Genomic DNA, 27,416 nt, shown 5'->3' with positions numbered 1-27,416 from the left:
TATAAAGGTTAACGTTTTAAAAATGCAGATCATTATTTTCATTAAAAAAACAAAACATCAAAATACACTATATAATATAGTATTTTTTCTCACTCTCTCACTCATTTTCTACCGCTTATCCGAACTACATCGAGTCACGGGGAGCCTGTGCCTATCTCAGGCGTCATCGGGCATCAAGGCAGGATACACCCTGGACAGAGTGTCAACCCATCGCAGGGCACACACACACACACACACACACTCTCATTCACTCACACAATCACACACTACAGACAATTTTCCAGAGATGCCAATCAACCTACCATGCATGTCTTTGGACCAGGGAGGAAACCGGAGTACCCGGAGGAAACCCCCGGGGCACGGGGAGAACATGCAAACTCCACACACACAAGGTGGAGGTGGGAATCGAACCCCCAACCCTGGAGGTGTGAGTCGAACGTGCTAACCACTAAGCCACCGTGTCCCCCTAGTATTTTTTCTGTAAATTATTATATAATTTATATAGTTCTGTGGATTAATTATATTATTAAACACACCACATTAATGCCAAGTTTGTACTATAACTCCAATATTTATAGCTGAATTGAGTTTCACTGCTACAGGATCATCAGCTACCAAAGATTTCTGTCACTGATTCCTAAAGGACATGTCCAGTATATAAAGGAGCAAATGGCGAACTTAGTAACCAGGTAAGCCCTACGTAAGCCTCAGGTAAAGATAGAGTTGTTCAGATGAAGGAATTTTATTTTATTTCTTTACCAGAAAAAAAAAACTCAGAAGAAGACTGAATTCGGTATTGCATGGAATAAGAGCAATTATAGTATTTATTACATGTCTGGAAACCGAACTGCAAGTTACAGGTAGAAAACAGTACAAACCATTCATAACACAAAAAAATCATTAATGCTATATTTCAATTGAATAAAATGCACTATTTGAGAAAAGTAAAATAATAAAGCACACACACAATAAGACATTAGACTAACAATTTGTTGGCACTAAAAATGCATTATATTCGAATTTATATCGTTTTTGCTTTTTTTTTTAAATATACATATATACAATATGTGGTATAACTCACTATCCAAAAAAATCTATGTATATATTATTCTGTTACTATTTTTACAAATCTATATCTTTTATCCCCTTCTTTATTCAATCCTGACTATACATATCTACAAAGTATACACTCACTTGATGCTATTATTCTATTAAATCTTTAGATGTTTGATTGAGGAGGCTAGACACAAGGTGGTGGAGCTATGATATTTGTGCTGTTTATTTACAAATGGCTTCCATTTGCCCCGAATCTTTACCACTAGACGGCAGCAGCAGGACGTTTGAGTTTCACCTCTGCGTACTGGACCTGCTCGTGTTCCTCTGTGGGCTGAGATGATCCCTGAGTGCGGGAAGAGAAGAGAATGCTGGAGTAGTGAACGTCATCCTGAGGCGCGACAGCCACCTGTCCACTCTGAGGATCCGAGTCCTCGGTGGAGCTTTGTCTTTGACCTGATTTGGACTTTCTTCTCCTGAGAAAATCAAAAGCATGTTGAGCAAAAGCAGTCTGTCAATGATCCTGTAAAAGATCTAACTCTGTACATACCATATCCACAGAGATCCTGCGATGATTATTAAAGCCAGAACGACTGCTGCTCCCGCTATGATGCCGATATTGTTCCCTTTAGGACATTCTGAGCAAAGGTCAACCACTGGAACTGATGCGTTTATGAATATATTGTTAGTCTTGTGATAAATGTGATAAATCTTCAGGCGCTTGTTTGTATCTGCTTTGCTTTACATGTGCTACATAACTCATTGCTGTGAATCTGGGCATACAGTATGTAAGGGATAATGATTTTTTTACTCACATGTAACAATTTGTTCAGGAGAGCGAAGATCCTCACGTCCTTTCACGGCACACGAGTATTTCCCTGCATCCTCGCTGGAGATCAGGTAGAGCTTGTTGTGTTTGGTGAGTTTGCTAATAACTGGCTGTCCGTTCTTGTACCACATGTAAATGGGGCTGTTGGGCAGAGTGCAGGAGGTGATGCAGCCCAGCGTTACTGCCGTCCGTTCTTCTGATGCCACAGCATAGTGACTCAGTCTTACCTGCAGATCTGAACATGCACAAAATAAAGGAACGAGATTTAACAGACGAACATCGACACAGAGAGACCAGAAGTAGTTCAGTGGAGGATATTAACCTGTAACATTCAGAACCACTCCAGGTCTACCAGAGAATTTGTCACGTTGATTAGTTATTCTAAGCCGATATTCTCCAGAGTCTTTCTTTGTCAGCTGCTTCATGTTCAAAGTGAAGTTTCTGTTTTGTTCCACATATTTAACTCGATTAACAAACTGATTTTCATTCTCCAGGTTTTGGAAGTCCTTAGAAGAATGCCAGTATATTGTATCAACTCTCTGACCATCGGGAGGTATGTAATTTCCAGTAAATTCCACTGAAGATCCTTCCAGAACACAGACTCTATTGTCTGGGTAGGTCACACTCCAACAGTCCCTGCCAACACCTGAAATAGAGAACAGGTCACTGGATGGGATGGTTTGCAATTCATTTTTAAAGCTTTAGCCCCTACCATAAACCATAACAGTTTACAAAACCCACAAGTCATTTCAGTGAAGAGAAATTAATACTCACATAGAGAAGGAGAACGTATCTCGTTAAAGCCATGAACAGAGCAGGAGTAACTGACTTGTTCAGTAGTTGTTAAGGTGAAAGTTCCCTGTTTGTCTTCGTAATCCTTTAAGAATTGTCCATTCTTGTACCAGTAGTACAGTTTAGCAGCAAAAGTTAGACGACAGGAAGTGTGGCAGGTGAGAACATATTGTGTGGAATCACGGGTCACCTGCAGGTCTAAAAGAAGTTAAAGGTGAATGTTTCACTTCAGACATGTACAATAGCACTGGTTATTCCAGACTGGCTGCTCTGTTACCTGTAACTGTCAGAGTAACTCCAGTGGAGCTCACGTATTTCTCTCCTTTGTCCTTTACGAGCACTAAGCGATACTCCCCTGAGTCTCTCTCTCTCAGGTCTGTTATTGTAAGAGTGAAGGTTATGTTTGTCATCTCTGTGTAGTCCACACGTCCGGCGTAGTCAGAGTCTAAAGTTAAATCCTCTGGATGTTCCTCCTCCCTCCATTTAGCTTTGTCCTTTAGACTGAACCAGAATCCAGTGATGATACCGATATTTGAGTAGGAGCAAATCAGGTTCACAGACGACTGTCTCAGAGCACAGATGTTCTTATGAGAGCATGATACCTCCACGTTCTGGATACCTGACACTGAAACTGAAATGTTTATACAGTGAAATATGAAAAAACTATAAACCTGTTTAGAATCAAACACAGATTATAAAGCACGTGTTCATTTGAATGCACATGTTCGAATTAATGGTTCAAGCACAAAGAACTTCGATAACTTTTTCTTCTGTAACTATATTCTGTGTTATCTTCAGACAATGAATGAAGTCCAAAAGTTATTCCAAGGTTTTTGAAAGATCAAACCATTCACGTATTATAAATATGACAAGTAAAAAATAGTGAGGTTATATCTGATCATAACACTTTGGTGTACTGACACTAAATTTGGTCTTATAAAAACCAGCACCTGAGAATAACAGTGCCACCTGCTGGCCACTATATATATATTATATATATTTATAATTAATTATATTTAATAATATATATATATATATATATATATATATATATATATATATATATATATATATATATATATATATTATTATTATTATTATTATTATTATTATTATTATTATTACACGGTCATCACTTGGTTTGTTGTCTTAACATTTTATTGTTAAGAGCTTTTGAAAGTGACTATATACCTCCAGTTACCAATTTACCACATTTTCCATACCTCCACTACCAATTTGTCCATTTGGTGGTTGTTGTGGTTTTTTATTTATTTATTAATTTGTTTATTTGTTTGTTTGTTTATTTATTTATTTATTTATTTTCTCCCATTGGAAACTGGGGAAAATAGCATGACTAATGTATCCCATGTAGCAGAGGAAGATTCATCTAGTATAAAGTAATTATGTTAGACTAATCACTTATGAAAAAAGTTATAAATATAAAATTTTGTATACGCCCTTACCTGTAATATACCCCAGCAGGAACAGCAGCATGACTCTGGCTTCATAGACCATTGTTCCTGTAAGTATAATTAAAAAATATTAATGTGAGATTGATTGATTGATTGATTGATTGATTGATTGTGAAATAATACTTATGCGGCGGCTTGGAAAATCTATTGACTTGCTGCAATGTTGACGCAATTCTACTATGTGTCAAACTCCAGACTTAGTTAAAGTTCAGCTAATGAAGATGCCTTGCCTATGTTTCTATTTATCTGCGTTACTGAATAAAATCATTAGACAATGATTAGTTTACAACAAGAAATGAGTTCTCCTGTTTCATATCCTGAGGTAACATTCATTTAAAAAGTCAAAAAAACACAAGCCTCACTATGACTTTGCACTCAGCTGATCTTTTACTTTTCTTTCGTGAGTTAGATGACTGAGCAACATAGGCTTCCTGTCCATTTCTATTTCTGTCTAGCAGTTACAAAATAAGATAAATGAAATAATTTTAAATAGAATAAGACTTAAATGGCTTAAGCACAAAATAGTAGAGATCTCTTTTTGTCTTACCTCCTCTTAGGCTCTTTTGTAATGTAGAAACTTACATGAAGTGGGTAGTTGTGTTATAGTAGGCGTGAGTGTGTCTTGTGGGGGTGTGAACATGTGATGGATAGAAATTATGAAACAGAAGGGTGAAAGAGATGTAAGTTAGTTTCCCTTATTCTATTAATAAAACATATCTTGGCATATGATATCTATTGAACACATAAACAATACATCACGCTGTCAGAAAGCACCATTTATCACCCAGTGAGCCAAAGTACAGGGTTGTAAACTTTTCACTAAGGTCATGTTTGATTTATTTGATTTCATTTTTGTCTCCTTGGTACACTTTGAGCACCGAGTGTGTGAGTCATCCATGTTGTCATCACATGCGGGCTGGTTTCTTGATGTCACTCAAAGACATCAAGTTCGAGGCCTTTTTTGACCTCATGACAAAAATAATAAAGTGGATGTAAAAGCTCTAAGAAATAGTTTTCATTAAATGACCTAGAAGTATTTAATTCATTTTTGAATGGTGTTGTTTTTGTCTACCTGACGAAGTGTTTCTATAACTAGGTAGGTTTGATTTTGCAGTCACAGACAGACAGACAGACAGACAGACATTTCAGTTCATGTGCTGAGGCTCGTGTCTAAATCCCCACCTGAGACTTTTTTCCTACTAAGTCGAGTCTAAGGCGAAGAATAATCAACATGAGAGCTCATTCCCCATTATAACCTTCATAGCAGTAGTTAATTGATAAAAAACAATTTGTACATATATTATCGTATTATGTATTAAAATTAATAAAGACTAGTTGTTGCAGACTTAGGATCAAATCTTTAAAAGGGGATCAGGTGTTAAAATGCTAAAACTTTACGTCCCTGCGTTCCTTACGTACGTTACATCTAAACCCCAATGGCTGCAAAATTTCAGAACGTTTAGCAGAAAGGTTTATGTCAGATTGTAAAAATATCTAATACTATTTATTTAAAAGTAAACAAAAAAACAAGTAATATTTTAACGAGGTTGCACACAAACACAGTAACACAGTATAAGCGCCTTCACAACAGCGCTGAAAACCTCAACCCAGTAATGTTGCTGAAATTTACACCATTTACACAATCTGAAAACCTGCAATGCCAGTAACCTCTGCAGGAAAAGGTGTTTTTTTTGTTGTTGTTTGTTTGTTTGTTTTGGGGTGGGGGTGTTAATCCTTCTCAAATTCATGGAGTATGAAAATAAATAATGGCGTTTGGGCCTTATACGAAGAAAAGCATCACATCTCATTCGTTGATGTGTGTAAACACTTTTGAATGTCATCTGCATGGAGTGTAGGAAAAAAAAAACAGGAATTAATGTGCAAATGATTTGCAAACAGTTCTCTACTGCTCAGCAGCGATGTCGTACGTTTCCTGAAATTACATCATGAGCCAGAATTAAGCAAATGGTTCAGTTCAGTTAAATATAGTGTCCTAAAAAGGTTTTTTGCATATCGTATTTATTTTATTATGACTATAAACTTTAAATCTGACTCGGACTTAACTAAATTCAGTCTAACAAACAAAAAAAATAATGAGGAACAAAACAGAAATAATCAGACTTCTTAGACTGAAGCTCTATTTGCAGTATATTTTGAATATATTAAGCCATTTACATGGCCTTTTTTTACCGCAGATAATTGTAAGGTATTGTAATTAATTTAGAAATATGTTGGTGGATAATCTGGAATAATGATTCTGATTTCTTGACTATATATATATCAACATTTCTATGTCTTTAAAATCCACTTATGTGTCATTTTTGTTACTAAAAATGCGCTTGAATCTGCTCGGCACCATTATTCATTCATTCACTCATCTTCTACCGCTTATCCGAACTACCTCGGGTCACGGGGAGCCTGTGCCTATCTCAGGCGTCATTGGGCATCAAGGCAGGATACACCCTGGACGGAGTGCCAACCCATCGCAGGGCACACACACACACACTCATTCACTCACGCAATCACACACTAGGGACAATTTTCCAGAGATGTGCTCGGCACCATTATATTAATATTATTAAACATGATTCTATTCATGATTCTAAAGTATAAATACTGTGTCTGGGGCCTGTTTCATGTGAGTGGCACAACCCCACCTCAATGGTGTAGAAATTTCAGTTTAACAATGGTTGCTCAACAAGCCGGTGGCGACTTCCACTTTTCTCTGAACACTGCAGCAACAAAATGGCCTTTAGGGAAATATGTTCCTCTTGACCAAAAATCTGTAAAGCCTGTAAAAAATTTCTAATCTATATACAGTACATAAACTAAACACACCGACGAATATAGCGATTAAACTGAAAGGAATCATTTATAATACAGAGTGAATAAATACATGACACAAACATTTGAAATTTTTTATTTCTGCACACCATCTTATTCCAAATTGCAAAATCTTAGATTATGACGGCAATATATTTCTTGTTTTTTTTATTATTATTATTATTATATATTAATATTTCTTTTTTACCTGAGTAGCTAAGACTTCTTTCACTTAAATAACTTAGTTGTAGAAATTCATTTGAATTGATACGTGAGATTTATTGCGTCAGGGAGCCAGCGTGCTGTCTTGGGTGGGTGGGGCATACTGACTGTCACCTGTCAATCACAGCACTACTAGTCAATCTGTGAGCTCGTGTTTGTGGAAGAACATCTAATGTGCTTTATTATTTGAATTAAAATAGAATCTTAATTTTATAAATGACCACCTGTCACTTTTTTTTGTCACCCAGGCTATAGTCTATAATACTGTTCTGCCATTCAGTATGTTTTTGTCAGTAAAAAACTGAGCATGATTTCGACGAGTACACAATGTGTAGTACTAGTCGCTACAGTGAGTAAATCAGTCATCACATATAAAAGAAGCACTTTGCTAGCCTGAGTAGTTAGTGATATCATCGAATATGACATCATGGTGGAGTTGGTGCTGAAGCAGGCAGCGCTGGATGATCTGAAGCACTGTGGCCAGACGGCGGTTTAAGGCCAAAAGGTGAGGCTCGGTGAGGAGGGGAGCCACAGCAGCCAGTGGATCCTGAGCTAGAGACGCCCGCATGACATCACTCAAACGATACTGAGGGGAAGCGAGCAGATGCAGGCGGAGCAGCGTGGAGCGCCGGATCCTGTGAAAGTGGCACATGATGAATGAATAATAAACACTTTTCCACTGGTCAATGAAGCAATGTGTGTTTGTATTATTTAAAAAAAACGGTGAAGAATATGGAAATATGGAAGAACATAAGAATATGGAAAGAACACTGTGATACTGTCTACAGGAGGATCTCCACCAAGAAACACCAAGAGTCTAAATCAACATGCTACCAAGCTTCTCTTGATGCTACCACCACTACCACCACCACCATGCTTCTCTTGATGCTACCACCACCATGCTTCTCTTGATGCCACCACACTTCTCTTGATGCTACCACCACCATGCTTCTCTTGATGCCACCACACTTCTCTTGATGCTACTGTAAGGCGTGGAGGTTTAATAGAAAATAACGTAAAACAAAAAAACGATAGAATACAATGAACGTTAAACAAGCAACCTCACACTACCACCACTACCACCATGCTTCTCTTGATGCTACCACCACCACCATGCTTGTCTTGATGCCACCACGCTTCTCTTGATGCTACCACCACTACCACCATGCTTGTCTTGATGCTACCACACTTCTCTTGATGCTACCAATACCACTACACTTCTCTTGATGCCATCACGTTTCTCTTGATGCCACTACCACCAAACCACTCTTGCTGCCACCACACTTCTCTTCATGCCACCACCATGCTTCATTTGATGCTACCACCACCATGTTTCTCTTAGTAACTCTAGGGATGATGTTCTCATGGTGATGGAATTCTGGCAGATGTACCTTTTGTGCCAAGGCACAAAGAAGTTCCATTTTGGTTTCATCAGCAAACAACCCTTTCCCCCCACATGTCTTTGTTACACCTTTGTCTTTGTTTTTTTTGTGCAGATTGACATGAGACACAAATTCCACAGTTCTGTTCAGTCCCAGGTTGTAACACTACAAAATGTGGAGAGGATCAAAGAGGTTGAATATTTAAGCACATATAAAAATCTGCTGTATTTTTGTCCCCTTAAGGATTATTTGTACATTTGTACATTTCTTCATGAAGTAAACATGCATGCTAGATATGTTGATTTACCTGCAGCACTGCACAAGAGGAGTGAGGATCGATGGCTCGTCCTTCGAGTGACGACCAAAACTACGGCATATAAACACACAAACACCCAGAGAATACCCCATAAGCCAAACTTGTATATATGACATTCCCATACACATGAAAAATTGTGCAAAGTTGCAGTCACATCTAAATACTCACGCTCTTCCATTATCTAAATGTAGCAGAAACGTGTTGTTGCCAAAAATTTCAAATGTTTCATAGTGGTGTCTGTCCATATTACCTACAATTTCCATAACAGATAAAAGAATTAGGTTTAAAGGGCTACAATTAATGGACACTTTAGAACAATACAATGCTTAAAAGACCTTACTTTGCAGAAAGTCCAAAATGGTCATATCGATGAGATCCACCAATCGGGTGCCTCGGTCATAGGGCGGAGTCTTTTTCACCGCATTGCAGTATTTTGGGGTTTCCTCCCACCTGCAACATATTTCAGCATCTCCATTATTAATTAAATGCTGAATAATAATATACATTGGTACCCATCAGTTTTCACCAAAACCCCTCATTCTTATAAGTTCATGTTTTTATAGTCACAGAAAAACACAAGGACTCGTATGGTGGATGTTCCAGATTTGCGGGGGAAAAAACAACAGGAAAACAACTTATGTAATTGTTAATATGGTGACTTGTTCTGTACAAATTATGTAAATATCTCATCGCAGATTATTATTCAGTTCACACTTGTCCACACAGATACACTTGGGGTGCATCTCAATCAGTTCTCTCTCTCTTTCTCTCTCTCTCTCTCTCTCTCTCTCTCTCTCTGCAACTCCACTGCAATGTTCACTCTCTACAAATCCCACAATGCAACATAAAACATCAGCGTACACTATGTCTACAAATGTTTGTTGTCTTTGTTGTAGCTCTCAAATGATTACTTACCTTAGTGGGATTTCACTTTAGTTGACGTTTTATTAGTGGAATTTTTTAAATCATTAGCTAGACTCTGATCCTGCTTGACGCACCATGGGTAAAACCACCATAACCAAAACACATGATATCAACACTTTTCGTTTTTACAGTGACTGATGAGGAAATGAGTATGTCATGAAAATGAGTCAGCAGTGTCCGAATGTGTAGTGAATGAGTCCTTACCAGTGTCCCAACTCGTGTACATGATTCACCACTTTGGGAGCTGATTAAGACACACCCTCAGACGGACATGAACAGACTCCGAATAATCATGTATATATTATACTGCACTGCTGGACTTGTTTCACACACACACACACAGTTTACTCACAGAGCAATCTTGCTGCGGCTGTACGAGCGCCTCCATGGGTTTCTCCAGGAGCGACGTGGTGCGAGGGAAAGGTCCGGCAACATGGCTGCAAGGGAACCCTCGAGAGCATGGGGTCGACCACACACCGCATGCTCCGTGGAACAATAGTATGAGCACTGGCCATAAAAGCATGAATTTCCCACTGAAACACACACATGGTCAGATGCACAGCATAAAAACCACAGAAGAACTGACACAACAGCCATTAACACAACACATTTACAATTCACAGATCATTAACATAGATATTCTGGGGTTTTTTTTTCTTGTATACCAAACCTGGAGAATTGAAGAAGGTCCTAGCCAGTTTGTGATCAGTGGTGATGTCTTTAACTTCCTTAATTACATCGATCAGCCTTCCCGCAACCGGGGGTACACGCCGAAATCCCAGGATCCTTAAAGAAAGAGAAAGGGAAGGGAGCAAGTGACAGGAAGAGGAAGCAACGTAGTGTTCTGAGATTAGCTTTCATGGTGTGAAAACAGCCGTGTCAGGGCACATACCTGTCTAGGTGGAAGGCTGCAATTTCAGCGTTGTGCCTCTCAAAGTCCGAAAAATAGTACAGGTTCACATTAGTCTCGTCGTTCCTCTCCTGTCTGTAACACACAAAAAATTGGTTCAGTAACACAAAGGTGGGTAAAGTAGAATGATCTCAGATGGACTAAAGCATTAAAAGCCTCTCCATATTACTAAATATGAAGCTATTTTGAATGGTAACCGCATAAGAGGCATTAGTTGACAATACGTGAGTGTAACTGTGATGCGCAAACGGTAGTCAAGAGTTGGACTCACTTCATGGGCTTGAAGAGCGCTTGTCCGTAGTTCGAAAACGTAATCACCAACTTCAGCTGTGTTCCTCCTGTTTTCTGAACTGATACAGGACAAAAACTTTTAAAGTGATGTTACCTGAGAGTCTTATATGAATGTTATATCCTTTGCTCGTCAAAGAAAACGTATCCTGAGGAATGATTTCGACACCTTACATTAGTCTTTGGGTTTCACTAAAAACCCTGTAAGGTGAAGGTGTGGAGACCAGTCTTCTACACTAGAGGTCTCCCTGCTCTCTTTCTCTTACTATCTGTCTCTTCCTTGTTCCTGGTGTAAGATTAAGATTAGAATCATTTACCTACACTGATGATCCGGTGTGTTGACAACTGATGCAGAAGAGCAGCCAGGTTGGTGTCTCGGTGCTGATAAAGTTGCCAGCGGGAGATGCTGAGGTGAAAGCGAAGCCAGGGAGGGTGGGTGTCTGTACTGCTGTTCCACAAGATAGGATCATAGCCCTCCTTGCTGTTACTTAACCTTAATGGGAGGGTTCAGAAGTGCAAAGACTGAGATTGGCCGAGCAAGGCAACATAACAACTGACACCAGAGGTGCCAAAACTTCTAACAAGAAAAACCCTAGTGTATGTGAGGGAGAAAAGGTGCCTAAGCTAGGGACATTGGTGATTCAAGGGTTAAGGTTCTGGATTGCTGATCAGAAGGTCAGGGGGTTCAAGCCAGGGCACTTTATCATGGCTGACCATGCACTCTAACATCTTACCAACCTGGGATATGCAAGGAAAAGTCACCACAGTAATTGGTGCCGAAGAATAAGGCCCATGAAGTCTGGACTAAATAAAGTTAGCAAGGCCTCAAGCATATTTAAGACAGGGACATCTGCAACAGTTGCAAAAAGGCAACGGCATCATTATGAGCGTTTAAGCTCCCACGCACTTTAGTAGCGTAGTCCTGGTCTACAAGTACTCCAGTACTGCAGAAAGTGCTGTTCAAAATCTCATGACAGTAAAAACATCAGCACTTCTTGAAATTATCCATTTAACTTGTTTGTAACAACACTTTACAGGCTTGTGCTTGTAGCATGTTTGTCCATGGTGTTACACGGCAGGCACTCAATTCCAGGGGTTTCGTTACCATGATGTAAAGTGGGCGTGTCTTGGAAAAACGCCTTCTTTAAAAAAAAAACAGCATACTACAAAGGACAAAACAGTCATACAGGTTGATTTATTTTAGAAAACAAATAAACAACCAAAAACTACGGTTATGGTTAGGGTTAGGGTTAGAGATAGATTATCAAATAGGCCATGCCTACCTGATGGCACAATATCTGTTACGCTGTACTGAAATCCCTGGAAATAAGTGCCTGCCGGTGTTACACAGCTGCTGTGTGCAGGAAACAGACAGCAAAGACTCCAAAGAAAAATCTGTGTTACCTCAAACATCCATGTGCGGCATGAACTGCATTATGAGTTCTAATACGTTAACCTCTACCAAAAGCACATTTTTTCAAATCCCTCCTGCTTTCCTCTTTACTCTCACTCATTTTCTACCGCTTATCCGAACTACCTCGGGTCACGGGGAGCCTGTGCCTATCTCCGATGTCATCGGGCATCAAGGCGGGATACACCCTGGACAGAGTGCCAACCCATCACAGGGCACACACACACTCTCATTCACTCACACACTACGGACAATTTTCCAAAGATGCCAATCAACCTACTATGCATGTCTTTGGACCGGGGGAGGAAACCGGAGTACCCGGAGGAAACCCCCGAGGCACGGGGAGAACATGCAAACTCCACACACACAAGACGGAGGCGGGAATCAAACCCCCAACCCTGGAGTTGTGAGTCGAACGTGCTAACCACTAAGCCACCTCTTTAGTCACAGGCAAATTTAATTTCATAGTTAATTTTCACAGGACAGGAAGAGTTAGATAAACTTATTACAACAGCTAAATCAACAACTTGTTCACTAGACCCCATTCCAACTAAATTACTGAAAGAAGTGTTATATAAAGCTGGTAAGCCTCTTCCTTATATTATTAACTCCTCGCTATCTTTAGGTTACGTCCCTAAATCCTTCAAGTTGGCAGTCATTAGGCCACTCATCAAAAAACCTAATTTAGATCCAAATGACCTATCAAATTACAGACCTATTTCACATTTTCCGTTTATGTCTAAAATACTTGAAAAGGTAGCTAACTAAGCTCCTTCTAACAGGAGAACAATATCCTCAAAGAGTTTCAATCAGGTTTCAGGCCCCATCATAGCACAGAAACTGCACTTGTGAAAGTCACAAATGACTTGTTCTTAGCTTCGGACCAAGACTGTATGTCCCTATTAGTTCTACTTGACCTTAGTGCTGCATTCGACACTATAGATCACAACATTCTCCTAAATCGCTTACAAAATTACACAGGTATTCATGGACAGGCCATGGACATTCATTGGTTTAGATCCTACCTGTCTGATCGATACCATTTTGTAGAATTAAATGGTGTATCCTCCAGTTTATTACCAGTTAATCATGGGGTCCCTCAAGGATCAGTTCTAGGACCTCTGCTGACGACACACAATTATATATTTCATCAAAACCAGATGAAATAGCTAAAGTGTCCAAATTAACTCTATGCCTTAGAGAGATAAAAGACTGGATGAGCTGCAATTTTCTGTTGTTAAACTCTGATAAGACAGAAATACTACTTATAGGTCCAAAAACCAGTACACAGAAGCTCTCACACCTCAACTTCCATTTAGAGGGATGTACTGTTACTAGTAGCTCGACAGTGAAAGACCTGGGTGTTATATTACACAGCAACTTGTCTTTTGAAAATCACATAGCCCATACCACAAAAATAGCCTTTTTTCACCTTAGAAATATTGCCAAGCTGAGAAACATCCTGTCTGTATCTGATGCTGAGAAACTAGTTCATGCTTTCATGACCTCTAGACTGGACTATTGTAATGCATTACTAGGTGGTTGTCCTGCATCTTTAATAAATAGGCTACAGTTAGTCCAAAATGCAGCTGCCAGTGTTCTCACTAGGACAAGAACATATGACCATATAACCCCGATTTTATCATCTCTACACTGGCTACCTGTTAAGTTTAGAATTGATTACAAACTGCTGCTACTTACATACAAGGCTCTTAAAGGTTTAGCTCCCATGTATCTAACTAGTCTTCTAACATGTTACAATCCTTCACGCTCTCTGAGATCACAAAACTCAGGACTTCTGGTAGTTCCCAGAATGTCAAAGTCTACTAAAGGAGCATTTTCTTATTTAGCTCCCAATCTCTGGAATAGTCTTCCTGATAGTGTTCGAGGCTCAGACACACTTTCCCAGTTTAAATGTAGATTAAAAACTCATCTCTTTAGTCAGGTGTACACATAATACATCCCATAATCTTGTGCACTATTACATTAGACTTGCACATTTTTATGTGCAGCAGATATGTTAATCCCTCTCCACTGCTTCTCTCTTTCTACCCATCCCGAGGCATCCAGACATTGTACCAGCTCCGATCGTCTTCCGTGTGATGAAGATCTCGGACCTCCACTGAGATGAGGCCGACTCTGTGAGAATCCTGAGACATCTACAGATCTACCAGCTCCAGTTGGACTCTGTGATACTAAGAGATCTGAACTCCATGTGATCCTTACACCAATACAACAGTTGTTTGACTGTATATTTGTAATCACACCCTCTAGTGTCACCCATATGAGGATGAGGTTCCCCTTTGAGTCTGGTTCCTCTTAAGGTTTCTTCCTTACCAATTTAAGGGAGTTTTTCCTTGCCACTGCTGCCTGAGTCACCTCAGACTTGCTCATTGGGGATAAATACATATACATACGTACATACATACATACGTACGTACATACATACTGTGAACTATATATATATCTTGAATTTTTATTATATTAATTCTTTATACTTTTCCTTATGTTTACGCTCTGCTCTATGTTTATGTTCTGTAAAGCTGCTTTGAGACAATGTCCATTGTAAAAAGCGCTATAAAAATAAACTTGAATTGAAATTGAATTGAATAGTTCTTAGATTTTTCAACATTAAAACAATCGGTTTTATTTACAGAACCTTGTATGATTACACCTCACCACTGCTCTGCATTGTGCTCCTCGTTTGCCTGGGTTCGGACTCGCAGCAGAGTGTCGTCGTCAGGACTTGATGGACTATGCAGGGTATACAGCGCGTGGGAGAACAAAGCCTTCAGTTTGGCGAGATCAGCTGCTCTGACACGACTGCTGGTAGAGCCGGCCTGTGTGAGGTTGGTCGAGGTGAGGTTGTGAGGTTGAGCTTGATGCCGTTGAACAGGCTCGCAGGTTGAGGTGAACGTCGACAGGACCAGTAGTATTGCTAGCATGTGCAGAGCCAACGTCACGCACAACATCAAGGCACACACACTCCTCACGCGACGGCACCGACACGCCCTCATGCTGACAGAAGAAACAGACAGATTCTGGATACTTCTTTAATGACCTGGACAATGACGTTTTAACGATGTCCAGTATGTTCTTACCTGTTTCTGTGGCTCCACTCCGTTCCACTATCAGCTCTTCAGGAACAAGAGAGCAAATGTTGGTAACTGGCGCTGTTTTATTCATCTGTTTACTCTCACTCTTTCCCCAATCTCCTCCAGTCTCTGCCAGGTTGGGGCGATCTGAACTGATTGGAGTGTGTTTGCTTGCCCCTTTTGTCAGACAAGTAGAGACCGTGTACATTTTGCATCTAGTGGAGTATACTGAGGGCCCCATAGCCACCAGGGGGCCCATAACCAAGCAAGATTTTTTTTGTGTGTAGTTTCTTATTTTAAAGGTATGATTGGTGGATGTTTTATGGTATACTACCCAGGCCTGTGACAAAGCATTTTAAAAAGGACCCAAGAATAAAAATACACAGACATGCTAAACTAGCTGTAATACCACTATGTTACATGCACACATTGTTCTTTCTCTTTCTTTCTGGCACTTGTGTGTGTGTGTGTGTGTGTGTGTGTGGTACCATTGAGTTTACAGTAGATAGCGATTTCATTGACATCATTGAGCAATGGAACGTAGCAAACCAATCCCAATCGTATGTTTATCAGGAGAAGCACATGAGGTCAGGTCACAGCACCCTGTACACACTCGTTTCACAAAGACACACAAACATGATTTCTGATGATTTTCTGTGTCTGTCACACACACAGCTCCAGACTGGGCAGCTTATCTTTTGGTAGTGTTACACTGATTTGTGTTTTCTATTTGAGCTGCCTGTACTGTTTGAGTATCTCGTTGCCTTTAGGCATGAAGCCAGCTCTGTGAGCTGCTCTAGGATCTCAACACACACACACACAAAAGAGAGATGACAGGAAGCATGGAGTTGCAGAAATTTTTCATGAAGATTGAAATTGATTTGAATGCAGGGATTCCACCACAAAAACAAATGAATCAATAAAGTTTTTTTTTTTATTCCACAATAAAAGTTGAAACAGTCACAAATTGTGCAAAAATTGATGACATTTTAGAAACTATGTACATATTATATTCACAGCCTAAGTCTAGAAAAAATAGATTTCTTTGTATTATTATATAAAAATACATTTCCTGAACATCAGGTATCAAAGAACAGGCTGAGGAGGACAGTTGGAGAGGAGGTGTAGAATGTGGAGAGAGAGAGAGAGAGAGAGAGAGAGAGAGAGAGAGACAGAGCGCAGAAACAGCACCAAACACCCAGATGGTCTGGCAGCACACAGAGAGTGAGAGTCGTCGAAGAAATAGAAAAACGTGAAATGTCACATTTTTCTTGATAGACTTCATCGCTGAGGGATTTGTGCGTGTGGGGGGGTGGGGGGTGGGGGGTAATCTGGGCCTTTTTTTTCCAGCCGTTGGTTTGTGCTTGACAAAGGGTTTGTGCATTCATGTGACGAGTGTTAGGAGCACTTCCACACGCACACAGCCAGACTTCCACCAAAAAACATGTACAGAAGGTTCTTCACCTCGTGCGTAATCTCGAAGCCGAAGCCCTCGCCGATCACCACATGCCACGAGCTGCCGAATTTCTTGTCCATCGACTCCTTTATCATCCTGGCTGCGTTCTTGACACATGTGCACACAAGGAAAGAGGAAGTACTGATACACGACAGCAAACACACGATCCTTTATTTCTGGTGGTCTAGTGGGCTAAATGCACCAGTGTGTGTGTCATTATTATTATTATTATTATTATGTATTACATTTTACTGCGTGTCGAGTCACACAAACGCACACCTCATTGTTAGATGCAAACTTTTCACACGCTGTAACACACAGCTCCATCGTCTCCGCCTTCATTTCCTCCGGCATGTCTGTGTGCTGTGAAAAGAATATATATATAGAGAGAGAGAGAGATGGAGAGAATGAGACACCTGACAGACTGTGAACTGCAAAGAGAACAAGCATCTAAAAAAAGGAGATGAGAGTCATCTTCACACCACCTTCTGTACACGGTTCACGCTCAGATATCACACGTTCAGTAAAGTTACTCCTACGTGTCTTCAGCTATTTTCTAATCAGCTGTATGTGATAAGTGGGCCAACATTGTTGTGGATGCAGCATACTAAAATTAAACCAACCGACAAGCAGTTCAAGATGGAAAAGAAAACAGTGAAAGAGAGAACTACACAGGACGTGTTTCATATTTCCACTCGGTAGTAAAGCTTCTTACTCTAATCAGAGGGAAACTGTGCAGCCGCTTGTAGTCTGCGTCCTCCTTCTTGCTTTCTCCCGTTTCTGCCATGCCGCTTGCTCTGCAACAAATGCATAGAAAGGTCAATGATATGTCCGTCCTGTCAAATAGGTCTAATCAATTCCAATCTGATCATCTAATATTGATATACTGAGGTAATTACATCATGATCCACTTTTGTCTTTATTGTATGGCTTCAGTACTTTGTTACACACAACTTGTACCATCATCTCCCTTTCCCCCCCAGATTTCCCCAAATTCAGAATCTAACATGATCATTGATGATGTTAGAAAGAAAGAGAATAGAGAATAAAGAAAGGATGATATCCTCTGACTGGTCAGTACATATATTCCTGCAGAATATCCGCTTTGGAAGACGTTTTGCTAAAGCTAGGTTCACACACCGTGATTCTATGTAGGCGGTTGCCATAGTAATAACTCATCAGTGGGTGATGAGACTAACGTTCCAAGTCTTGCCACTAAATCGAAACATTGTAGAGGGAGATTTGGTATCTGTGTTATAAAATTCAGCCATCTGTGTGCTCACTACTGTCTTCACTCCCATATATGTGACTCCCACATCTAGTCGATGCTCTTATTGAATAGCTCCAGTCTTAGATGGCTTTGCCATTGCGAGTCGTCATATGTCTGAACGTAGCATAAGACTTCATTTAAGATTTCGAGCAGACTGAGTGACATGTTTTCTTATTGTCATCACGTGCCGCTCCACTATTTCACCTGCATTTCTTTTCTGGTTACATGTAACGTCCAGAGATTTTTTTTAAAAGGGTTTATTGTGGATCTTATTATGGTGAGATTGTGGCACATGCTGATGTCAGATTTAGTTTTTATGTTGAGTTTAGCATGGGGTTCTCCAGGACACATGGTGGACAGTAGGTGGACTGGTGACACGTGTGTGTGTGTGTGTGTGTGTGTGTGTGTGTGGTGCTCTAAGCTTGTACTGTATGTAGGTTTCTTTCCCATCTCCACGCCCTGTGTTCCTGCTATAGGCCCCAGTTCCACCATCAGGATAAAGAAGTTACTGAAGATGAATGATTTAAAATGTTAGAAGTGTATCATGGGGGAATAAAAGTATAATCCATTTACAGCAATTTAAGTAATTAGTCAGAAAAAAAAACCTGTCAGTGTTTGTAAACAAATAACTCCGCACGTGCACAATGACTTCATGTTGTGGGCGTCTGAAATAAACAGAAAGTGACGTTCTGTCGTTATAAACGCTGTGCTTTTTATTTACACTTCATATCCAAAACAGCTGGAGATGATCACCTGAGATATCTGCTTTTGCTCAAATTTACTTATTTAGAATTAGAAAGATCATTCAACTGGGGGGAAAAAAACAAAAAAACAACACCACTTCTAAACTAGTAACGCTAACCAAAACAAAACATTTAGCTAACATGCTAAAAGCTAAGCTAACGAGTAACTGCTTGTTTCATACAATATACGTATATAAATACATCTATAATTCATATACGACCGCTATAAAAGAATAGTACATAAGGTATATTTAGCTACAGGAGCAGTATAACTTATTCCTTACATGTTTAACGGAGAGAAATGATATACCCGGTTAGGTTGTTAAGGAGACATCGTGATCCTAGCAACAGGAAATCTCGCGAGAACTGAGAACCGCTTCCGCCTTCTGTGAACTCTCGTGCATTGTGAAGAAGATGAAGAATGATGATGATGATGCTGAATTGTACTCATTGTTAATGATGTCGCTGTCTTGATAAACAGTCTTCTGACACGAACAGAACTTCTCATGTTACTTTGTTTCCAACAACAGCAATGAATAGTCTTTGATTATCACCTATTATTTTACACTTTATGGCCAAATGTGTGTGAGTTTGTGGACATCTGACCATCACACCCTGTTGAAGGGTTGTTTCAACACCCTTGTGTACAAATTGGGCTCAGTGACATGGTTCCTTTGTTAAGGTTACGGTGTTTAACCCCTGACCTCAACCCCAATGAACACCAAAGTGATGAACCGCAACGCCGACTGCATCCCAGACCTTCTCACCTACCTGACTTTACTAAAGCTCTCGTGCCTGAATGATCGTATATCCCCACATCGACACTCACCAGGAAATCTGAGCTTATTATAGTTGTTCAGCAAGCGTGTATGGGTGCGATGTCCATGTACTTGTGGCCATGTGTCATTTGTTATTAACATATATACATCATCGACATCAGGTGGCACGTCTTTCTCTCTGCTTTGTCTGCCCTGATTTCTATCCGCTTAAACATCTGGCTGCTGCAGAAGATTCCACTGCTGCCCCAAATACATGCTTGACCTGAGAGCACTCACAGATATGTGTGTGTGTGTGTGTGTGAGAGAGAGAGAGAGAGAGAGAGAGAGAGAGAGAGAGAGAGAGAGAGATGACTCAACCACACAGACAAATACAATCTGAATGTCTTAGAATGTCATCTGATAGTGCACTTGACTCAATTGTAATGGACTATAATGATAGTGTCAAACTGTCAGCTTTTTTTTTCTTGGAAAAAGTGTTTGTTTATTCGCAAGTAGACTTAGAGAGAAGAGGTAGCATTTAGTTAAATGGTGACATTGGAACCTTCATGTAGTAATCATGTAGTATCACAGAGACAATGATTTGATTGCACTTTTTAAGGATTAATGTGGCTTTTCCTTATTTGCATAAGTGGATTGCTGTGTGTGTATCTGTGTGTGTGTATATGTGATGTGTGTTGACCAGTGGTAATACTAGGATCTATACAATTATTATGATGTGATTTGTGTGTGTGTGTGTGTGTGTGTGTGTGTGTGTGTGTGTGTGTGTGAGTGTGAGTGTGTGTGTGTGAGTTTAGTGAGGCTAGTAATGTAATGTAATATGTATAATGATAGGATGAAGAAGAGAAAGACAGACAAAGCGCCAGATGGGACTGTAGGGAGCCTGAGCTGGGGGTCCTAACTGCTGTGATTTATATACATCTATAATTCAGCAGCTCCGGATAAGAGAAAAGGAATGAGGAGGAAGACAATAAAAAGAAACATGATTCAATGTAGTAGTAGTAGTAGTAGTAGTAGTAGTAATAATAATAGCAGTATTATGTGCTGATATATTTTCAGTGACCATAAATTTGTATGTTAAAATGTAACACTAATCTCACCAATAACTAAATTAGCTTGCTGTGGCAATATTGAAAGTATAATATCTTTATATACATTTTATATTCCTTTAATGATCTAAATAAGTTAGCATTATGGTCGGGTCTTCATCAGCGGTCGTTTGAAGACTTCGGCAGGAAGGAATTAGTGTTGGGTCTGTGGTGAACTCAGATTCTGTGGTTACCTGTTAGTTCCTCAGGAGCTCTCGTGTTGCAGTATTATAAACCGTTGTAGAAAGGATATTATTTACATTGACATTATTTACATTGACATTATTTCCTGTCCAGCGTCACCCAAATGAGGATAAATTTCCCTTCTGAGTCTGGTTCCTCTCAAGGTTTCATCCTCATATCATCTCAGGGAGTTTTTCCCTCGCCTCCGTCGCATCAGGCTTGATCATTCGGGATAAATGTTAGAGATACTGTAAATAGTAACTTAAATTTTAAAATTGAAATGTTTTTATTCTGTTTCTATACTTCTGTGAAGCTGTTTTGAGATGCTATATCAGTATATTGCATTTAATTCAATCTAAATATATATGGGCTTTATAAGCATCAAAAGTTATGCTGTATGATTTGCAGATCAACTTTTAAGATCTGTCATAGAAAAGGAAATATTCCTGCTGAAAGCTTTCTTCAAAATTGACTCAAAGCATTCTTGATGTTCTAATTCAGTTGTTTATTTATTCTTTAGGCTCGTTTTCAGAATTTGGAGCTCAGACATTGAAATTCAGGTCAAAATGCCACGCAGCGTTTGTATACCGCGAGGACGTCTGTACTGTATCTCTTTGATGAGCTAGGCTGCCGTTCGAAAACACTTCTGTAATCTTTGTAATCCTGTTGTTTTAGCACAAAGCCCATCAGATTATCTGCCTCACATCAACACACACACACACACACACAACGTTCTGAAGCAAGAAATACAATACAATGCAGATCATTTCCCATCAATGTTGTTTATATCATCCACATAGTTCACAAGAGAATAAAAAATAATTCATTGTGGTGCAAACAGTGTACGGATAAAGCGCTACGGTGACATCACGGCAAGTCGCTAATGGCCCAAGAGGCAAAAATAAAGGAGGTGTGTCTACCCAAGCAAGCGCTTCCTTTTGCTCTCCTCACAGCATGATCAATATATAATTAAAAACTAAATAAATGAAGAAATACCAGTTTGTAAAATTAGAGGACAGGTGTCATCATTAGCTCTATACATCAAATACGCTGATATTATGCTTTAATAAATTATTCTGGCACTAAAAAAGAATTATTATTATTATAAACAGTCCTAATTTGGGAGAAAAAGAACCAATAAGAAACTCAAGTTCAGACATATCTAGAATTAATAATCTAATTCTGAATAGAAAATGATACGAATTATTCCTACAAATATCCGTGTAAATTATAAACTCTAATAAAGCATTTATTTATTATATAAAGAACAGAAAGTCAAAGTCAAACCGAGCGATTTGTTTATTAAACAAACACCAAAAATGCGAACGTAAAAATTCTTATCAGAAGATCGAGAACATGGTTCGAAAAGTTTGCCTAAACATGACACAGCAGAAGAAAGAAAGAAAATGGCACAAGGTCTGAGAGCGAGAAACAAAATCGATTCGATGTCAGACGCTTGCATTTAGTAAGAGTGCAGTGAATTTTAAGTCAAGGCCGCTACAATCACAGTTACACCGTCAAAGAAAAACACAGTCAGCAGGGAAGGAAAATATTGATCTTACAGAGAAACGTGTGGAAATGGATGAGTGCGGGAATGATGTGAGGGGACATCACACCCAAACAGGAAGATCACACACACACACACACACACACACACACAGGAAGATACACAGTGGCTTTTAAGCACTTAGCAGTTCCGGTCATTTGGCTCTGCAGATCCACACACACATGTACACACACACACACATACACACACACTGACATGGACAAGACTCGATTATGAATACAGTAGCACAGTGACCATTCCAAATAAACACACTCCAACAATCCCTCATTTCTGAGGTCCAGTGTCACTGGAGCAGGGGTCTACAGGTTCCTTGGTGGCTCCTCCGAAAACATCCACGTCTCGTTCCGTCCACGACACCACGTTCCCCAGCAGCACAGACTGGCCACAGGCCGCCAAGGTGCCGATCTCAGCCGGTGACAGAACACGGTCCCACAGGTTAAACAGAGACATCTCGCCCACCAGAGCTTGGGAAGCATCGAACTGTCCTCCCGGCGTGTCCTGAAGCACAAGAGATGCACATGTTTACTGGAACGCTTTAGAACGACTTCCTTCCTAATTGAATCTCTTCATCAGATTTCCTTTGTTCAGTTCCAAGAAATGCTTTATGCTTTATCAGTTAAAACTATAAAACGTGTCATTTCGTGTTTGTAGAAAAGTGTCCAAAAGCAAAACAGGAGACAAGACGGCTTTCCAGATTTCATTCTAATCCCACCGAAAGGTAACTCTGCATTCTCTGCATTCTTCATTCAGAGTTAAGAATTATTGCTGAAGGCTTCATCACAACAAATTAAATCACACTTTCTTTATCTACAGCTTCACCTGAGGTGAGACGTATCTTCTCTTCATGTCACCGATCATCGCTGAGGAAGTAACCACTGATTTGTTCAGTCTGTTGCTTCTCAGTTTTATATAGATGACCTTTCATACTTAACAACTTTACCACAACGTGATAGATACCGTGTGAGGAAATGTCGCTTCGCTATCGAGCTAGATAGGTTTTTGACATGATTAGGAAGACTGACTGACTGTTTTCAATGGCAAGACAAGATTATAAAGTAAACTAAAAAATATGATGTTTGAGTTGAATTATATTTCACCAAATCTGTATTCTCAAAGCAGAGATACTAATATTTTTTTAGCCATAGCCATGTCCACTTGGTTTTCCTCCCTCGTTGCAACCCACAGTTACATCTTACCTGTTCTTGTCCCAGAACCAGCACACCCCCTGCCCTGATTGGATGCCATGTTGACAGCCCTTCACCCCTCCCCTTGAGCTTGCCGCCCTGATAGGCCTTCCAGACGCCATCACGGAGAGTCCAGCTCACACACACGTGCTGCCAAGTGCCAGGTGGGAACATCAGGGGCAACTGTGCAACCTACAGTAGATGGCAATATAGCAATATAATGTTATAACATCAAGGTAAGGACTAAAAATGGTTGACATTTAGGACTGAGACCTGGACTTCTTTGTTTGTTTGTAGTACAGTTTGAGTGCCTTGCCTTGGATTCTTTCTGGTAACCCATCCTCTGGATGGGACACCAGTCCATCACATGGCACAAATTCACACCTAGAGGTAATTTAGGGTCAACAATCCATCTACTGCCTTGTTGACCCCAAAGGACACCAACCAGACTTTGGGATCGAACCAGGAAGTGTGGAGCTAAGAAGCGGCGACACAACCTGCCATACCACAGTGTCAACCTCACTGATAACCACATTAGCATGAACCGAACCAACCACACTCCATGTTAGTTTTCTCGATATAAAGCTGCCTATCAAGATCCTCCAGTTAAGGATGGTTATGTCCAGCAGTACTAACAGGTACAAGGTATTAAACAAGCAATTGCTTTATCTTTAAGACCTTAAAGACATATTTATCAGAAAGTGAAGCCGTGCCCCACCTTAGCGTTAATAAGCAGCTCTGCTGGATTATGGACACCTTGCAGGAGGACGAGCTCGTTGGGCTGCTTGTCCACGGCGTACGAGAATGGTGTCCCGATCCCGCTTTCGGTCGCCTTCAACCACATACAAGCCGTGAAGGCGTACATCTCCGGAACGTTCCGTCTCACCAAGCCATACATGTAGTTGGTCCGCATGGGGAATGAGAGCTTGTAGCCATGTGGGAAACTCTGACCATTAAAACCTGGGGGAAAAAATGGGAGCCATGTTGCCAAGTCACTAGTCAGTAGTCAGGAACAAGTTCCAAATGATGTACTTTAACTAGAGTATCCCAAAATATCATGCTGATACAATGCAATACTATACCTAGGTTTTTTCTAATCATGGTATGCATACAAGTCACAGGCTGTCACAAGAACATATTAATACATACATACATGCATCTCGCATTATCACCAAATGGCTACTGAATTCTTGAATATCAGTGGTCAGAAGTGCACTTTTCTGCAGCTCCGTTCTGGATGCATAGCGAATCACAGGTTTATATACTGTAAAAGCACTGTCAAAAACTCACTTTGTTCCAGTTCTGAGATACGTTCTTGCAGCGTGCTGAGGCCATGGTCGATGTGCTGGTGGTGGTTCTGTGTCTCCTTGCGTAGGTTCTTTCTCTCCGCCTCCAGCTGCTTTACCTTCTGCACGAGCTCTCCGCCCACATCCTCCACCCGCCCACCAGGCTGGCCCAGTGCCAACCGCATGCCCGTGGAGCCTACTGCAACCTCCGAGTGGTTCAGCAAAGCAGGCACCATCTCCAGCTAAGGGTCAAACAGAAAGAGGGGGGTGTAGAAAACCAGAGGAGTGCATTCTAATCATTAGATGCTGATGTTTAATAATATCACACATCCACAAATATTATGACTACTGAGCGGGATTTCTGCATTTCATACCGGACCGGACTGGATTCGTCTTATTTGAAAACTGGATCATATCCACTGTGCAAACCGGAACTTGTGTGTGACTAATGGATCATACGATAAGTGAAAGCCAGGAAATGAATCAATATCAATTTGGCTTGGCTGCTGAATATCTCACTCCTAAGTGTAGACAATGTGACAGCTCTGTCTCTCACACACACACACTTCTAATTTATGCATGTGTTTTTAACCATCACCAATGTTTTTTTATAGAATTACAAAGAGCAAAAAGAGAGCAAACCAAAATATCGACTTAAAGCACCTGAGAGATGCTCAGAGAAACCGAAGAACCTTTGAGGTTCTTCTGAAATCCTCTAATTCAATTCTATTCTATTTTATCTTTATAGCCCTTTTATGGTCTTTTACAGAAATCCTGGATAGATTTAGAAATCCCTTGTGAGGAACCTGACTCCAAAGAGAACCCGTGATCAATAATAGGGGGATAATTCATTAATATTCTTTCACTACACATCTCAACACTATAGAACGGATCTATAGCGTGTGTATTTTGGTTTGTTTGGGTTTTTTTTTTTTACAAAAATTCCTGGATCTTAAATCACCCCAAAGCTGTTTTTAGTGAATGAACATATAGATTGTGGAGGGAAAACCTTCTATATAACAAAGTGGAACCATAATAATATAGTGTAGGCCCAGTAAAGCAGTATGTGTTTAGAATAATATAGAAATGTTTGGACACCAACATTTGGACATGGAACATAATTATAATAAAAATAACATTAGACTATAGGGTTTTGGTCCCAAGCCTCTCACCTCTAGCTTCTCGATGCGGTCTTTGAGCTGGAGGATGGCTCTCTCCAGCTCCTCGACAGCCCGGGCGGTGTGCAGTTGTGTAGCTGCAGACTCCCGCACGCCATCACCAGCCATGATGCGGCGCCGTGCGGGCCATGTGGCGGCTCCGCGCTCCGTCACGGTGCGTTCATCCAGCAGCTCGCTCTCGCAGTCGGCGAGTTTGCCTGTGAGTTCGTCGATCGTCTTGCGGTCGGCGGCGATCTGCTCGTTCTGCAGCGCCACGGTGCGCCTGAGCTCCTCGGCGGTCACGCTTAGGGCGCTCCAGTCCTCGTCGTCGTATTCGGCCTGCTGTTCCACCTCTTTGTCGCGTCTGCGGCGCTTCATCGCGCATTCCCCGGGCGGTACAGGCGAGCACAGGAGACGGCTGAAGGTGAAGCGCTGCGGACTGCCGCCGGTGCTCAGCTCGCCCAAGAGCGGCGTCTCGCGGCCCGTTCCTGCCCCCTCCAGAGTCTTCCTCTCGCTGGTGTCTGCACCCCACAGCGCTCCCAGAGAGCCGCTGGGAACCGGGGACGCGGTGCCGTTGGCGGCCGCGGGAGGCTGCAGGGCGGCGGCCGGGGCGCGCGAGTACACGCTCGCCACGATGCACACGAGCGCACCGAGAAACGCGAGAGCTCCGGCCCCCGCCACGATCGCAACAAATTTCATCTCAACAATTACCGAAATCTCCCCGTGACGCAGGTCTCTGCAACGTCTCAACTAAACGACTCTATCCGAACCGCGTTTAGATTTTAAACACAAAAGGGAAAATCCTGTGTGCGTTGCTTTATGATCTCTTTATGATGTCCTTCCGTGGATTGTGGAAATTATTTGAACGATTCCGTGAGCAAGTGTGATGTCTCCTGGTACGGCCTGCGCGCCTCGTCACTAATCTACGCTCCTTCTCCTCCTCATCCTCCTCCTCTTACTTTACGCGTTGCTAAGCACCCGCGCACTGGTTTCCATGGACACACAGAGAGGGATGCTGAAAGGCGGGAAATGGCACCTACAGGTAAACACGAGCATCTTTAATTGGCATGAACACAAATGACGTGAGCACCTTAGTATCTGTGCACGTGATTTCTTTTATGCTGAGATGTTATGCTCAAATTGTCACGTTTGTACCTTTACCAAGAAATGTTTTGCATGTTTTTATAAC

The 27,416-nt window shown here is 40.9% G+C and overlaps 4 protein-coding genes across 8 annotated transcripts; all 4 read right to left on the bottom strand.

Moving 5' to 3' along the window:
* Positions 1 to 789: 789 nt before the first annotated feature.
* LOC132838725 (uncharacterized) lies at positions 790 to 4,785 on the bottom strand. Its single transcript, XM_060859275.1, has 8 exons — positions 4,694 to 4,785; positions 4,138 to 4,196; positions 2,952 to 3,305; positions 2,657 to 2,872; positions 2,205 to 2,528; positions 1,869 to 2,117; positions 1,604 to 1,715; positions 790 to 1,529 (listed from the first exon to the last, which is right to left on the bottom strand). The coding sequence occupies exons 2-8, from the start codon at positions 4,187 to 4,189 to the stop codon at positions 1,319 to 1,321; spliced, it is 1,518 nt and encodes a 505-aa protein (XP_060715258.1). The 5' UTR covers positions 4,190 to 4,196; positions 4,694 to 4,785; the 3' UTR covers positions 790 to 1,318.
* Positions 4,786 to 7,157: 2,372 nt separating this feature from the next.
* On the bottom strand, positions 7,158 to 15,604 carry fam20cl (family with sequence similarity 20 member C, like). Its single transcript, XM_060859252.1, has 11 exons — positions 15,524 to 15,604; positions 15,102 to 15,440; positions 11,329 to 11,504; positions 10,995 to 11,073; positions 10,706 to 10,798; positions 10,484 to 10,599; positions 10,166 to 10,346; positions 9,230 to 9,339; positions 9,058 to 9,139; positions 8,881 to 8,940; positions 7,158 to 7,826 (listed from the first exon to the last, which is right to left on the bottom strand). Exons 2-11 carry the CDS (start codon positions 15,437 to 15,439, stop codon positions 7,580 to 7,582), a joined length of 1,482 nt encoding a protein of 493 aa, XP_060715235.1. The 5' UTR covers position 15,440; positions 15,524 to 15,604; the 3' UTR covers positions 7,158 to 7,579.
* Positions 15,605 to 16,433: 829 nt separating this feature from the next.
* dnal4b (dynein, axonemal, light chain 4b) lies at positions 16,434 to 19,395 on the bottom strand. 5 transcript variants are annotated; one of them, XM_060859247.1, is made up of 6 exons: positions 19,271 to 19,366; positions 18,849 to 18,908; positions 18,672 to 18,751; positions 17,689 to 17,770; positions 17,253 to 17,336; positions 16,434 to 17,080 (listed from the first exon to the last, which is right to left on the bottom strand). In XM_060859247.1, exons 4-6 carry the CDS (start codon positions 17,758 to 17,760, stop codon positions 16,916 to 16,918), a joined length of 321 nt encoding a protein of 106 aa, XP_060715230.1. In that variant the 5' UTR covers positions 17,761 to 17,770; positions 18,672 to 18,751; positions 18,849 to 18,908; positions 19,271 to 19,366; the 3' UTR covers positions 16,434 to 16,915. The 5 variants fall into 5 exon arrangements, with proteins under 5 accessions (XP_060715230.1, XP_060715231.1, XP_060715229.1 ...); XM_060859248.1 differs by lacking the exon at positions 18,672 to 18,751; XM_060859246.1 differs by lacking the exons at positions 18,672 to 18,751; positions 18,849 to 18,908 and having other exon boundaries at positions 19,271 to 19,395.
* A 2,416-nt stretch (positions 19,396 to 21,811) lies between these two features.
* Positions 21,812 to 27,270, bottom strand: nptxrb (neuronal pentraxin receptor b). The gene is made up of 5 exons (XM_060859163.1): positions 26,243 to 27,270; positions 25,075 to 25,312; positions 24,503 to 24,744; positions 23,797 to 23,976; positions 21,812 to 23,098 (listed from the first exon to the last, which is right to left on the bottom strand). The coding sequence occupies exons 1-5, from the start codon at positions 26,924 to 26,926 to the stop codon at positions 22,865 to 22,867; spliced, it is 1,578 nt and encodes a 525-aa protein (XP_060715146.1). The 5' UTR covers positions 26,927 to 27,270; the 3' UTR covers positions 21,812 to 22,864.
* Between the last annotated feature and the right edge of the window lie 146 nt (positions 27,271 to 27,416).

Source organism: Tachysurus vachellii, chromosome 23, assembly GCF_030014155.1.
Source record: "Tachysurus vachellii isolate PV-2020 chromosome 23, HZAU_Pvac_v1, whole genome shotgun sequence".
In the NCBI taxonomy this organism is placed as follows: domain Eukaryota; kingdom Metazoa; phylum Chordata; class Actinopteri; order Siluriformes; family Bagridae; genus Tachysurus; species Tachysurus vachellii.
The sequence above is the reverse complement of the archived record's forward strand: the minus strand, read 5'-3'. Positions and strand labels throughout refer to the sequence as shown.

Bases quoted from the DNA above. Each gene is read 5' to 3' on its own strand.
- LOC132838725 (XM_060859275.1), bottom strand. From the start codon at position 4,189: ATGGTCTATGAAGCCAGAGTCATGCTGCTGTTCCTGCTGGGGTATATT. The intron at 3,306-4,137 runs GTAAGGGCGTAT...TAAACATTTCAG, and splicing joins CCTGCTGGGGTATATTACAG to TTTCAGTGTCAGGTATCCAG. The intron at 1,530-1,603 runs GTATGTACAGAG...TGATTTTCTCAG, and splicing joins GCAGGATCTCTGTGGATATG to GAGAAGAAAGTCCAAATCAG.
- fam20cl (XM_060859252.1), bottom strand. From the start codon at position 15,439: ATGAGGGCGTGTCGGTGCCGTCGCGTGAGGAGTGTGTGTGCCTTGATG. The intron at 9,140-9,229 runs GTAAGGTCTTTT...TGGAAATTGTAG, and splicing joins CATTTTGGACTTTCTGCAAA to GTAATATGGACAGACACCAC. The intron at 8,941-9,057 runs GTGAGTATTTAG...TATATGCCGTAG, and splicing joins CATTTAGATAATGGAAGAGC to TTTTGGTCGTCACTCGAAGG.
- dnal4b (XM_060859245.1), bottom strand. The intron at 17,337-17,688 runs GTAAGAAGCTTT...TTCTTTTCACAG, and splicing joins ACAGTTTCCCTCTGATTAGA to CACACAGACATGCCGGAGGA. The intron at 17,081-17,252 runs GTGTGCGTTTGT...ACATGTGTCAAG, and splicing joins AGTTTGCATCTAACAATGAG to AACGCAGCCAGGATGATAAA.
- nptxrb (XM_060859163.1), bottom strand. From the start codon at position 26,926: ATGAAATTTGTTGCGATCGTGGCGGGGGCCGGAGCTCTCGCGTTTCTC. The intron at 24,745-25,074 runs GTGAGTTTTTGA...TTTTTCCCCCAG, and splicing joins TATCTCAGAACTGGAACAAA to GTTTTAATGGTCAGAGTTTC. The intron at 23,099-23,796 runs GTAAGATGTAAC...CTTGTGCTTCAG, and splicing joins TGGTTCTGGGACAAGAACAG to GACACGCCGGGAGGACAGTT.